The following is a 15000-nucleotide window of genomic DNA, read 5'->3' as shown; positions in this document are numbered from 1 at the left end:
CTTGCTCATTTTCTCTTCTGCCATTTGCAGTTCAGGAGGTTCTATGTGAGAACAAAGTGCTGATTTCTGGCCGTCGTCTGCTTAATGATGTCACTTCCTGCTTAATGATGTCACATCTCTTGCTTAGTGATGTCACTGGCAGCCTTCAGCAGGCACCATGAATGCTATTTGGCCTACTGCATGAAATGAGTTTGACACTCCTGGTCTAGCTCATCTCACTCCAAATTCTTGAAGGGGGGGCTGCAATCCTAGACAGAGGTAACTGGGAGGAGGTTCTATTGAACTCAGTTAGACATGCCTGGGATTGGGCTGTGGGTTGCTAATTTTTTTTAAGGTAGAAATATATAAAATGGGATAAATATCTCAAATATGTATAAACAGTAGATCCTTCTATACATGTTTACTCAGAAGTAGGCTGTGCTCAGTGGAACCAACTCCCATATACTGCAACATGAGTTGCATGTTGGGAAAGAGATGGAGTGTAGCATCCACAAGCACATACAGAGCCTCTTTGCTTACAAGGGACAGAATCGCTCATGCCCTAGAGCTGTGGTTTTCAAACTCTCTGGGAGTTTGAAACCCGCAGTAAGTCTTTGCGGGGGCGGGGGGAGGCAGCAGGGGCAGGGGGAAGGCAGGGATGTGTGCTCCCTGGGGCATTTGGTGGGCCGCTTTGAGATACAGGAAGCTGGACTAGATGGGCCTATGGCCTGATCCAGTGGGGCTGTTCTTATATTCTTAACTACAATTCCCAGGAGGCCTTGCAGGTCTCTTGTTATCTGGTGTGCTCCCTGGGGCATTTGGTGGGCCGTTGTGAGATACAGGAAGCTGGACTAGATGGGCCTATGGCCTGATCCAGTGGGGCTGTTCTTATGTTCTTAACTACAATTCCCAGGAGGCCTTGCAGGTCTCTTGTTATCTGGTGTGCTCCCTGGGACATTTGGTGGGCCGTTGTGAGATACAGGAAGCTGGACTAGATGGGCCTATGGCCTGATCCAGTGGGGCTGTTCTTATATTCTTAACTACAATTCCCAGGAGGCCTTGCAGGTCTCTTGTTATCTGGTGTGCTCCCTGGGGCATTTGGTGGGCCGTTGTGAGATACAGGAAGCTGGACTAGATGGGCCTATGGCCTGATCCAGCGGGGCTGTTCTTATATTCTTAACTACAATTCCCAGGAGGCCTTGCAGGTCTCTTGTTATCTGGTGTGCTCCCTGGGGCATTTGGTGGGCCGCTGTGAGATACAGGAAGCTGGACTAGATGGGCCTATGGCCTGATCCAGTGGGGCTGTTCTTATGTTCTTAACTACAATTCCCAGGAGGCCTTGCAGGTCTCTTGTTATCTGGTGTGCTCCCTGGGGCATTTGGTGGGCCGTTGTGAGATACAGGAAGCTGGACTAGATGGGCCTATGGCCTGATCCAGTGGGGCTGTTCTTATGTTCTTAACTACAATTCCCAGGAGGCCTTGCAGGTCTCTTGTTATCTGGTGTGCTCCCTGGGACATTTGGTGGGCCGTTGTGAGATACAGGAAGCTGGACTAGATGGGCCTATGGCCTGATCCAGCGGGGCTGTTCTTATATTCTTAACTACAATTCCCAGGAGGCCTTGCAGGTCTCTTGTTATCTGGTGTGCTCCCTGGGACATTTGGTGGGCCATTGTGAGATACAGGAAGCTGGACTAGATGGGCCTATGGCCTGATCCAGTGGGGCTGTTCTTATGTTCTTAACTACAATTCCCAGGAGGCCTTGCAGGTCTCTTGTTATCTGGTGTGCTCCCTGGGGCATTTGGTGGGCCGTTGTGAGATACAGGAAGCTGGACTAGATGGGCCTATGGCCTGATCCAGCAGGGCTGTTCTTATATTCTTAACTACAATTCCCAGGAGGCCTTGCAGGTCTCTTGTTATCTGGTGTGCTCCCTGGGGCATTTGGTGGGCCGCTGTGAGATACAGGAAGCTGGACTAGATGGGCCTATGGCCTGATCCAGTGGGGCTGTTCTTATGTTCTTAACTACAATTCCCAGGAGGCCTTGCAGGTCTCTTGTTATCTGGTGTGCTCCCTGGGGCATTTGGTGGGCCGTTGTGAGATACAGGAAGCTGGACTAGATGGGCCTATGGCCTGATCCAGTGGGGCTGTTCTTATGTTCTTAACTACAATTCCCAGGAGGCCTTGCAGGTCTTTTTGTTATCTGGTGTGCTCCCTGGGGCATTTGGTGGGCCGTTGTGAGATACAGGAAGCTGGACTAGATGGGCCTATGGCCTGATCCAGTGGGGCTGTCCTTATGTTCTTATGTTCTTATCCCCAGGATTGTGTCGCTCAGGGGGCTGCAGGAACTGGGATGCACTCAGCAGTCCCTGCAGCAGCCGTCCCTGTGTGTGGAGAGCAATGCGCAAGCGCCTGCAGGGTGCCCCAGGTCAGGGAAAGGGAGAGTGGAGCCATCTGCTCTGCCTCCACAAAAGCATCCCAGTCCCTGCAGCCCCGTCAGAAGGGAAAGCGGAGCGATCGTGCTCCGCTTCCGGTTTTGCAGAGCGGGGCGCGATGGCTCCGCCTTCACTTTTCCTGACCTGGGGAGTCCTGCGGAAGGTTGCGCAGGGCTCCCCGTACTCCCGAGAAGCTGCAGGAGGCTTAGGCAAGTGCACCCAAGCCCCTGCCGCCCCCCTGTCTCCTGGCTGCCCCCGCCCCTTAAGGGGGCAGAGGCCAGGACCCACAGGCTGGGGCGTCGCGACGCCCCAGTTTGAATACCACTGCCCTTGAGGGAAGGGTGAGTTTGTGGTGCGTGACACATACAGTTGGCATTCTGGGCCAGCTCACCGCATGGGCATGGATTTTATGAGACTGATGATTCATTCCAGTATTACTTTTGGATTGACTGGTCTGATGAGTTGATCAGTGTTTTTATTATAGCCTCCAGCCATGGCAGTCTTTATGACAGGGAGAAGAACTTAACTATTAACGTGAATAGGAAGATGCACCCTGGCAGATGATTAAGCTGTTGAAGTTTACATTAAAAAAATATCTCACAGCCGAATCCTATGCATATATACTCAGAATTAAATTCCATGATTGTCAATGGGATATACTCCCATAGGATTGCAGCCTCTTAGTGATGGCAACCTTTAGTCTCGAAAGACTATAGTATCGCGCTCTGGATGGTGGTTCTGGAACAGCGTCTAGTGTGACTGAAAAGGCCGATTCGGGAGTGACAATCCCTTCCACACTGGGAGCAAGTGCAGTCTGTCCCTGGTCTGTCTTCCTGGCTATGGGCCTTCCTTCTTTGCCTCTTAGCCTCAGACTGTTGGCCAAGTGTCTCTTCAAACTGGGAAAGGCCATGCTGCACAGTCTGCCTCCAAGCAGGCCGCTCAGAGGCCAGGGTTTCCCACTTGTTGAGGTCCACTCCTAAGGCCTTCAGATCCCTCTTGCAGATGTCCTTGTATCGCAGCTGTGGTCTACCTGTAGGGCGCTTTCCCTGCACGAGTTCTCCATAGAGGAGATCCTTTGGAATCCGGCCATCATCCATTCTCACAACATCACCGAGCCAACGCAGGCGTCTCTGTTTCAGCAGTGCATACATGCTAGGAATTCCAGCACGTTCCAGGACTGTGTTGTTTGGAACTTTGTCCTGCCAGGTGATGCTGAGGATGCATCGGAGGCAGCGCATGTGGAATGCATTCAGTTTCCTCTCCTGTTGTGAGTGAATAGTCCATGACTCGCTGCAGTACAGAAGTGTACTCAGGACGCAAGCTCTGTAGACCTGGATCCTGGTATGTTCCGTCAGCTTCTTGATGGACCAGGCTCTCTTTGTGATTGCAGCCTCAATCTCTTTAGTTCAATGGTTCCCAAACTTTTTAGCACCGGGACACACTTTTTAAAAATGACACTCAATTAGGACCCCCCTAGCTTTATGAGCCCTAAAAGGCTGCTGCTGCATGATTTATGAATGCCAAGGGGTGGGACTAATAGTGTTTGGGCAGCAGTGCCCCCCCCCAAGTAGCAGCTTGTATTAACCCTTGATGCACATAGCCTAATCAGTCCTGTCAGTTTTGCAACCCACCAGAAACTGCATTCTGACCCACACTGTGGGAAGGAACCAGTGCTTCAATGTCATTTCAGGGTACTCTGATGGCTGGAGAGCTAGGAACTTCCTGGCCAGACAAAAGGCTGAAACCGGGTTCACACATGATCTACGGCATGCCAATTACTAAAGAAAATCAGATAATGTGACATTTTTATTAGGGAGTATAGAGATTACCGCATACTACAGGTTAGCATTCCAGCCACAAGAGTGATCTCTCCATCCCATTTGCCCACTGCTGAAATTTTCTGCAGCAAACTGGGCAAGGAACCACTGCTTTACTTTACTCCTTCCACCTGCAGGAACTTCCACTATGCTCTGAAACAGAGACGCCTGCGTTGGCTCGGTCATGTCGTGAGAGTGGATAATGGCCGGATCCCAAAGGATCTCCTCTATGGAGAACTCGTGCAGGGAAAGCGCCCTACAGGTAGACCACAGCTGCAATACAAGGACATCTGCAAGAGGGATTTGAAGGCCTTGGGAGTGGACCTCAACAGGTGGGAAACCCTGGCCTCTGAGCGGTCCGCTTGGAGGCAGGCTGTGCAGCATGGCCTTTCCCAGTTTGAAGAGACACTTGGCCAACAGACTGAGGCAGAGGGGCAAAGAAGGAAGGCCCACAGCCAGGGAGACAGACCAGGGACAGAGTGCACTTGCTCCCAGTTTGGAAGGGATTGTCACTCCCAAATTGGCTTTTTCAGACACACTAGACGCTGTTCCAGAACCACCATTCAGAGCGCGATACCAGAGTCTCTCAAGACTAAAGGTTGCCAACTACTACTAAACTTTTTGCAACCCACCAAAAATTGGCTCAAGACCCACTGGTGGGTCCCAACCCACAACCTGTGAACCACTGCTTTACTTTACTCCTTCCACCTGCAGAAACTTCACTATGCTCCTTTCACCGGCATAAGAAGTGATTTTTTTTTTTCTATCTAAAAAGTCTCCTCTGCAGGAGGAAGGAAATCTTAAGATACGAACCCCTTGTTATTGTTTTGCAATAACAGACTTCAGCCAGGTTTGTGTGCCTGGAATTAGAGATACAAGGATATCTCATGGGAACTGGAACTTTGCAAGTTGTATTTAACCACCTTGTGACTGTCCACAATAACCTGGAATATTTTGGACCTTTGGAATGATACAGGAGAACTAAACACCATCCTCAAATTCTGTTCCTCAAATGGGGTAGAGGGGATGACTCAGATCAGAAATTGTGTCCTCCTCATCCCAGTGCTTGTCTTATAGGGACCAAAGTCAGGGGACTTGAATGGGATTCACACACTCACTCCAGTTTCATCCAATTCATCAATAGACTTCTAAAAACTAGCACTGGGAGAGTAATACAAAAGCTTCTCAGCCCATTCACCCCAGATTTTGAGTACATTCCCACTGGACCTGCATCTGTCAAGTGAGACTTAGCCGGAACAGCCCTGTGATGTCCTTCTTGGGCTGCAATCCTAACCTCACTTTCCTGGGAGTAAGTCCCATTGAACACAATAGTGTTCTTCTGAGTAGACCTACTTAGGATTGTGCCCTTGGTTATTCTATTTCCTTAACATAGTGGCACGCCTAATACACAAACTTGTCCATTTGTATTTTTCTTAGCCGCTAGGACTACTTCCACCCACACCATCCCCCTGTCATAGTCTTAAACCAGGAAGAACCTGAAACAGTCAACTTCTTTTTTTTACTTTTGTTTATTACAAATTAAAGTTTGCATTTTTACAGTAAAAAAAAAGTTAAAAAAATAAATATATGTATCCTTGTATTCAAACATTGAGATGCTACATGAGGAATGTGCGCAAAAAAAAATGCAGGATCGTTGTGAACAGAGAACTTGACAATCATCACCTAAGTTGCGTAGGAGATATGATTAGACAAAGGAATGGTTGAAAAGGGGCTGGGGATTTCCGCTTCCCAAAAGAAGATGGGAGCAGACCCTCTGAGACTGACAAGTGCTTCTCAAGTGCAAGGACAAACTAGTTCCCCTCGGATTTTTAAGTGCTGCTACATTGCTTTAGGTTGAATATACCCTCATCCAGCCACTCTGTATGTCAGAAGTCACATTTTTAAAAGAAATGCTTGATACAGACACCAGTTACAAGAGCAACGTCCCAACATCAAGAGCCAACATTTACAAATGAAAAAAAAAAAAAAATAGTGTCCCGAGTTCACAGGTCCCAAAAATGCATCCAACTGAACTACTGCCACATTGGCAGCTAACAAGGTGTGCGGTTTTGGTTTTGGTTTTGTCACCGTGCTTTGTAACAGAAACTATGGCGCAAGAGGAAACTAAAGTGTCTGGTGCTTCAGGGAAGGAAGGCATTATGTTAATTTGGGATTTTTTTGTGTGCTGTTTTCTGCCATGATTGTATGGGAAATACAAGCATGGCATTTGACTCAGGATAGGGTCACAGTGCAAGGGACCTATATGGCAACCAGAAGCCTTGCCTACATCCTCCTTCTCCAACTGTTCTCTCTCTCTCTCTCTCTCTCTCTCTCTCTCTCTATATATATATATATATATATATATATATATATATATATATATATATATATATATATTATTGAGGCTTTTCTGCTACCTAATAAATCTGCGCCCAGCGATGAGTCACGATAGAGGCTCCACCAAACTCAAAGCAAGAAAAGAACTACACATTCAGAAAAATAATTACATGGCGGCCAAAACTGGGCCATGACACATCAGGGTTGCATTTAGTTTTAAATCTTACAAAAGGCTCCTTTGCTCCCAAGTGAGGAAGCTTCAGGCTTGTAGCTAAAGAGAGAGCATAGCTAGGCATGTGCCTTCTGTTTTTCCACCCCATGATACTAGAAGTTCACTCCACAGCTACGTCTTGGATAGCTGCAGAAATTCCAAGCAACCATAAGTGCATATATTTTGTACCCTGAAAATGCTGGGGGGGGGGGAGGCTTGCTCTGATCCCTGTTTGCTTGCACAGTGATTTAAACATCAGTTTCAAATCTCTGTTGAAGGGGCTTCTTCCAACTCAAAGCTTCTCTGGTTTTCCACTATGCCTTGCAGTTTTTGCAGTATAAACTCTAGTTCAGTGTGTGGGCATCTAAGCAAAGTTCAGAGAACTGAAAAGAACAAGAGTGAAACTTACTACATCGCTCCCCCACCCTGACAAACACACACACTTCTCTAGTGCAGCCATTTTCAACCACTGTGCTGTGGCACATTGGTGTGCTGTGATTGATCCACAGGTGTGCCACAAGAATTTAAGGGAAGGTCAGTTATTAGTAGGGCCAATGGGGGGTGTGAGGCCCTTCTAATTAGAAGGGCCAATGGGGGCTGCTTTCCAGCCTTGTCAGTTGTCAAGAAACTGATGGTGTGCCTTGATAATTTTAGTGTCTTGTCAGTGTGCCCTGAGATGAAAAAAGGTTGAAAATTGCTGCTGTAATGAGTCAGAGAAGCTCCTTCCTTGTAGAGGTGAGATCAACAGAGACCCACTGCCCATCAGAACAGGCTCAATATTAAACCATTTCGTATGGTAGCCTGTGATGAAACTAGCATAATGTCTTAGGGCCCTCGCACAATGATAGTCACCACTGTTCCTTAGGAGGAACATGTCACTTAAACTGGGCTTGATGTGTCATGAAATGTGTGTTTGAGTTCACCCACCCTGTAAACATTTCTGATCCTGGGTTAATTCCATTTTTCGTCAATCTCTGAATTCCTCAAAGAGAACAAGATATAGTCCGTGAGAAATTCATCACACACCTGGGCTTTTTTTTTTTTTTTTTTTTTGGGGGGGGGGGGGTTTACAGGAAAGAGAACAGTAGAGACCTCACCTGCAAAAATTAAAAGCAGCTAGTCAATGTACATTTGATCCTCTTTTTAGAGCAGAGAGAGACGTGTGCGTATGAAATTCAGGATAAAGGCGAAGAAAGCAGGAGTGCCCTCTGTAAACAGACCAACCGCTTTGAAAGGCGAGTGTCAGAGGAATGATCAACAGCATTGGCAAAGTCCAGAGAGGTGTCGGCCATGGTCATGTTCAGGGTGGCGCGAGTCCAGAATGCATTGCCTTCCCCCAAAGTGCCAGCCATTGGTATGGAAATCTGCTACAGAGTCCTGCTGCTCTCCAAGAAGAAAATCTCTTTCTGATTCAACAAGCTGAACAGACCTTCTCAAGCCACCAATGGGCCAGAAAAATGGAGAGGTCATTTGTCCCTTTTTAAAGTCATCTCTGGAAGACTAAGGGGCGGGGATGTGTCACCAGCTCTGCTGCTCCTTGCATCTTCTGCTGGCAGTTTTTTTTCCTCAGTTTCCCCTCCGTCTCCTTGAATCACTTTGCTCCTCACATCCTATAAGCTTCTGGCAATAGCAGGACTGGACAGGGTCGTAGAAGAGCGCAATCTCAAGTCCTTTCTCATCATTGTCCCCTTCTGATGTTCTGCCTGTATGGAAGTCCTACTGGTTTGGCATTGCTTGTAGAAGTGCACTGCTTTCCAGTAATGGAAATGGAAAGAACACGGTCCCTGATAAAGAGAAAAAGAACAGAATTCTCATCCCATGCCCATTTGCCATCTTTGCATTCCACAGGATCTTGGGAAAACTGGGCTTGAAGTTGCCAGAAGGGAGTGTTTGTCCCAATAAGCAAACTGCACCAGAGAAGAAAATTCCACTATGAGTGGCTTTTCCTAGCACCGAAGCCCTGTACTGAGAAAAGTCACCCCTCCAGTGAAGTTCAGCCTTCCAAGCAAGTCCTCAAGGCAACGTGAACATAAGACAACTTGAATCACCTGCATTTCTGAAAACATTTTCTTGTAATACCTATGGCAGGGGTGCCCAAACCCCGGTCTGGGGGTCATTTGTGGCCCTCAGGGAGCCCCAATTTGGCCCACGGGGAGCTGTGGGCCAGCTCCAATGAGCTTTTGGCACTCCAGAGACTTGTTGGAGCCCACACTGCCTGACTTGACTACACTCAGCATGTGGGCCAACTGTTTGACTTCTTGAGCGAGCTATGGGCCGAGGCCTCCCTCCTCTGCTTGCTGTTTCATGACTGCAAAGGAAAGGTTTTGCACAAGGTCTTTTATAAGCCTTGAGCTATTGTGAGACCTTCATTCACTCATATAAGTTCCATCTCTAATATATTCATTTATGTAATTTTTTTTCAAATATTAAACGTAAATTGATTCTTTTTTCCCGGCCCCCCAACACAGTATCAGAGAGATGCTGTGGCCCTCCTGCCAAAAAGTTTGGACACCCCTGGCCCATGGGAATGCAATCATATTTTCTTTTTGGCTAGAGACTCCCCCTGTTCTGTTGAGAGAGAAGTCCACCGATTGTGGAGACCTCCCTAGGAAAACTGTACACCCTCAAACTTGGATTAGATGGCCCCCATTCCCCACAAAAAAACACAATCCAGGTCCAAACCAACCAGACAAGATTCCAATCTCATTGTGCCCCCGAACTATCCCATTCCACCTTGCACCTGGTACGCTGGCTATGACAGCAACTGTTACCCTGCACATGCCCGATCTCATCTGATCTCTTCTGACCCTGAAGCTAAGCAGGGTCAGGCCTGGTTAGTACTTGGATGGGAGACTGCCTGGGAATACCGGGTGCTGTAGGCTTATACCATGATCTCGGAAGCTAAGCAGAGTTAGGCCTGGTTAGTACTTGGATGGGAGACCACCTGGGAATACCGGGTGCTGTAGGCTTATACCATGATCTCGGAAGCTAAGCAGGGTCAGGCCTGGTTAGTACTTGGATGGGAGACCACCTGGGAATACCGGGTGCTGTAGGCTTCTACCATAGTCTTTCGAGACTGAAGGTTGCCAACCAACCAACCACACTGCCTATGGAAATTTCCTTTCCTTGTTCCTAATTGATGCTGTCAGAACAGAAGCCCCCACCAACCTCAAGGGGTGAGGAAGACAGTTGCAAGGTCATTAGCATTAGAAGATGGGGGTTTGCTGGAAGGAAGAAGAGGCATGCTTCTCCAGCTCAGATTAAATCCAGGCATTCTAATGCCTCCAATTTGAAGTGCCTTTTAAACATATATGACGCACGCACGCATATATGACGCACGCATTCTCAGTCTCTGCATGGGTACAGCCATTCTGGCGGACTGTGGAGCAGATAAAACAATAGCATTCTGATTTTAATCTTAGTTGTAGCTAACAGCACCTCAACCCGGTTCTGATACATTTAACACTTTGATTCCCAACCAATGAACTCTGTAATTTTATTTCCTGGGCCGAGGGCATGGATTTCTAACAAAGAATTATTAGGATTTTCATCAAATAGGACTTCAAAGCCCAGGTTCTTCTGGAACAGGGCAGAAGCCACCATTGTTCAGAGCCAGCATTAAAGCATTTGGAAGTTCTACTGCTACAGATGTACCCAGGTGTCTCTAGAAGCAGGACTATGCCACATAAGAGAATATTAGAAGCCGCTGACCCTGTGGAAAATAGGATCGTACCTGAGAACATTTAGAAGTTCAGCTTGCGGATGTGATGCTTGCTGCGGCGTTTTTGAAGGAGCTTTCCCACCAAGTCTGTATTTGTGGGCACCCGAGGGTTTCTGCCATCCCTGGAAACCAAGAGGACGCAAGTCTCATAAGACACTGATTCAGGATATAAAGCAGTACTCTAGAATAGGAATTTCCAGGTTTAAAGAATCTCAAAACTTAAGCTGGAGTTGTTGCCCACAGGTTTACAAGTTGAAAAGAGAAGTGGGGGAGGGGGGAATTAAAGCACACCCATTTCTTAGAAATATTTCCAGCCAGAGTTATTTGTCCAAGTTTTTCTAAGAAGCCCATTAAATGATAGTGATCCCCGTAAATGACCTAAAATTGTCCTGAAATTATAAAACCACTCAACATAAGGTTATAGGCCCCAAAGGAGTGTCTTCATTGCACAGTGTGGGGTGCAGAGTTATTGTCGGAAAGAAATGGCTTCATGCCCAGGTATCCGTTTTATTATAAAGGAAAGGGTTGGTTCCTTTGGCAGGATATTTATGCTAGTGTCATGTCTCATGGTGCTTGAGCATACAGGTTATGAGTTGGAATGCTCCTGGTGTAATCAAGAGGCTGTGTGGCATAGTAGTCAGAGTGTGGAACAAAAACTGGGTTGATCGCATTGGCTGACCTTGGACCACATACTATGCTGCTCTGAAGAACCGACCCATATGCACATGCCCAATCTCATCTGATCTTGGAAGCTAAGCAGGGTCAGGCCTGGTTAGTACTTGGATGGGAGACCACCTGGGAATACTGGGTGCTGTAGGCTTATACCATAGTCTTTCCAGACTGAAGGTTGCCAACCAAGGTTAAGTGGGGTTGGAAGAGAGAACCATATATAGATGTGTGCCACTTATTGACAGGGATATGTTCTCCAAAATAATTTTTGCACAGAAGCTTCTGCACACTGGGGACAGATCAGGTTGTGCAAAGAACCCACATCCTGTGGAGATCCCCTCAACCAGATCCAAGGCAAAGAAGGTGCATTCTCTGACCACTTACCAAGGCTTGCGATGGCAGAAGGTGGCACAGAGACTGTCTTTCGAATGTGAGCACTCACACCTGCTGGTCGAGCGTTTCTGACGCTTTCGCGGACTTCCCAGGCCATAGGGAGTGGCGTGCCTGATTTTTAAAAAATGCACCATTTAGTTCATGTTCATTATCAGAAAAAGAGGCTTACATGCTGGCTTGGTCAATGGCAATAACAAGTATCTTCTGGTATCTCCAGTCTGATCTTGGAAGCTAAGCAGGGTCAGGCCTGGTTAGTACTTGGATGGGAGACCGCCTGGGAATACCGGGTGCTGTAGGTTTATATACCATAGTCTTTCGAGACTGAAGGTTGCCAACCAACCACAGTCAAAGATATATGTGTTCTTCCAGTTGAAAGCTTGTGTGTGTCTATTCAGTTATGGCCCCTGAGTGCCACCCTCTGCTCCTCCCAGGGAAGGAGGCAAGTGGGGGAGACAGAGGTGGGAATCCCCCTCACCAATCTGCTTCAGTCAGCCTCATGGATGGGCCAGCCCTAGGCCTAATTTATGTCTGTATTTCAGTCCACATTAATGCAAAACCAACTGATGATGGCCACAAGCTTAGATGGCTTTGAAAGAAATCTCTCCAAACCCCTTTCCAAGGCATCTAGGCCAGACACCATCACCACATCCTGTGGCAAGGAGTTCCATAGACTAATTCCGCGCTGGGTAAAGAAATATTTTCTTTCGTCTCTTCTAACCCTCTCAGCAAATTGATCCTCACTTAACTTCGAGGTTCTGAAAGCATTCTTGTCTATCCCCTAGCAACAGGAAGCTCTGACATGACAGAACTGGAGAAGAACTCCTCCAGAAAATGACACAGTATGACCAGCCCGTTTTGGAAACTGGTTCCCAGATGGTACACAATTGTGGAGACGGCGGGCCCTCCATTCCAGAAACATAGCGCCCCCTAGCTGACATGTTCTGCTTGCAAATAACATTCCCCAAGCGTGTAAAAAGGTGTGCCAAGATACATCCTCTAGCAAAGGTGGTGCGGAAGAACAGCCCTCCGTTAGCCCAGTGCAATTTCCCCCCCCCCTTAAATAGCAGTTCTCCCTCCTTCCAGAAATGTTGGAGAAGGACATGCTATTTTCAGGCTGAGCCGTCAATTTAAGATTGCATGTTAGTAAGCAATAATTAGAACCACACCTGAGAGAGAGAGAGAAAGTGTGTGTGTGTGTGTGTGTGTGTGTGTGTGTGTGTGTGTTTGGCTTGGATCTCAAACTGCCTGTGAGGATCTAAAGCCGCCCTGGGTCTTTGCTGGGTCATGCAATGGGCAAAGCCCTTCCCAACCACAAGATTGCAAGCCCAGCCCATCCCAATGTGTTAGAAAACACCAACAGGGTTTGCAGCCAGCACCAACTGCATCTGCAGATGGGGGAAATGGTTAGCAAATTTCCCAAGTCTCTGTGTGTTTTAAAAGGTGTCAGTCTTGCTCATCACTACCATGGCAATAACGAGGGTGTGATCCCACAACATGATCAAATCTGTCCTCTCCCTCTCAACATGACATTGATCCCCATCTTGACAGCCAACCAAAAGGACAAGTAGAGATGAAAAGCATTTTCAAGTGGGAGGCTTATGTCAGCCTATAATGCTAAAGCATTTACAGAACAACAACAGCACCTCACCCGTTCCATCCCTACACACAATCTGCTCCATTTATTTGAAGCCTCACATCACAATATAGAGGCTGGCAAGATATAGAGGACACCGCTGTATACTGGTCAAGCCCTTGATCAGTCTAACTGAATGTTGTCAGGGCTAGCCGCCAGGATCTCTCTAGGTTAGTGTCTCCCAACCCAGCTAGGAGATGTCAAGGACTAAACCTGGAATCTTCTGGACGGAGCGCAAGTGGCTCAGCCACTGAGTTCCAAGACATGTGCTCTGGCAGGCTTGCTTGAGAACTCATGATCATCTAAGGAGCTTGATGGCTAAGTAAAGATTTGACGACTCCTCCGTCTTAATCCAACACTACATCAACACTACATCACTACAATCCAACACCAGCAGTTCCCAAACTGTGGGTTTATGGCCTGCCAGTGAATCATGACCCCATTTTTGGTGGTTCATGAAACTGACAGGAGATGAGGGCAGGACGAAAGGTAATCAAGCCCCCCCCCCATTGTAATTTGGGCAATACGACACCCTGAAAACAAGAAATGTACTTGCTGGTACATCTCATCAAACCAATCTCTCTGAAAACCCAAACCGCAGCAGTGGCACTCACCCTGGGGTATTGATCCAGATAATATCCAGGTGACAGAAGTAAATGCACTCTTTGTCCATCCAATTATAGCAGGAGCATCTCTTTGTCCTCACGTGCCTGCTGTTGGCTGCGGCCACATGAAGATCTACTGGAGGTCGGCCCAGACCTGCCGAAGGAGGGGGATGAAAAAAACCAATGGATACACGGATCAGTCATAGTTCTGGATTGGTTCAGTCAGAAACACAGCATGGTATGTAAACAGATTAGCCTGCTCCCTCAGTCTTTATGAGGTTTCTATTTTTGCCGGCTTTATCGTCGCCACAGCCTTGCACATCAAGCCGCCTTTATCGTCGCCACAGCCTTGCACATCAAGCCAGCGAGATTGCAACCAACGATTTTTGCAGACCCCAGCAAATTTGGAGAGATCAACAGGAAACCTGGGACCCAGGCGATAAAGCGGGCACTGCCCAGGATATGCCCAAAACACTCTTTGCCCTTCTCAGGAGTGCCACATGCTCAGTGCAACCTCGGCAAGTTATTCATTGGCAACATATTTACAACCCCAGACGTTCGCTATCACCTTCGACATGCCTGCAGCACATGGAGCGACAAGTATACACAGCATGACAACATTGTCTTGGCCCCTTCTCAAGCTACAGCCATTGAATGCAGGTGCCACTGCGCACCGAGCATGGATTTCTTTTTTTTAATGCACCCATGTGGTGCATTGCAGACATTGTACACATTGTTTGGGGGAGGAAAGGGGTGGGGGTTTGCAAGCCAAAGCCAAGATGAATCAGCACAGTCCTTGTTTACGCTTTCCAAGAAAGTTACAAGACTGAAAACAAGAAAATCCCTTTCTTGGCAAAGTTCAAAATTTATTATTATCTTGAATGTATTCCGGCTATTTTATCAGGAAAGGGGGGGGGGGTGCTGCCATTCCTGCAAGTTAAGACAGATCTACCACCATGCCCTCACTTGTTCCTCTAAGCTACTTCCCAAGGCTTTTGGTGAAGGTGCCAAGGAGTTTAAGCGGGGAAAGCCAGTGGCCCTACTAGGGCTCAAAGACCCCCTGGAGGAACCAAGAAATCAAAGTACCCTACCTGTCAAAGTACCCTACTTGTACTCCCACCCTCCCTGAGTCAGAGCATGGCACAATCTCGCTCAGCATTGGTCAATACTGACTGGCAGTGGCTGTTTGGGGGTTTCAAGAGAGG

The 15000-nt window shown here is 47.6% G+C and overlaps 1 protein-coding gene across 1 annotated transcript in view; it reads right to left on the bottom strand.

Moving 5' to 3' along the window:
* Nucleotides 1–7858: 7858 nt before the first annotated feature.
* The window catches only part of LOC136661668 (endothelin-2-like), an 8156-nt gene continuing 1014 nt past the window's right edge, over nt 7859–15000 (bottom strand). The window contains exons 2-5 of the mRNA XM_066639035.1: nt 13805–13949; nt 11549–11668; nt 10508–10617; nt 7859–8558 (exon numbers count right to left, since the gene is read on the bottom strand). Coding sequence (XP_066495132.1) covers nt 10518–10617; nt 11549–11668; nt 13805–13949 — 365 coding nt within the window. The 3' untranslated portion in view covers nt 7859–8558; nt 10508–10517. The remainder of the gene's footprint in view (nt 8559–10507; nt 10618–11548; nt 11669–13804; nt 13950–15000) is intronic.

The sequence above is a fragment of the Tiliqua scincoides genome, chromosome 10 (genome assembly GCF_035046505.1).
Source record: "Tiliqua scincoides isolate rTilSci1 chromosome 10, rTilSci1.hap2, whole genome shotgun sequence".
In the NCBI taxonomy this organism is placed as follows: Eukaryota; Metazoa; Chordata; class Lepidosauria; order Squamata; family Scincidae; genus Tiliqua; species Tiliqua scincoides.
This window is presented reverse-complemented; position numbering and strand designations above follow the sequence as displayed.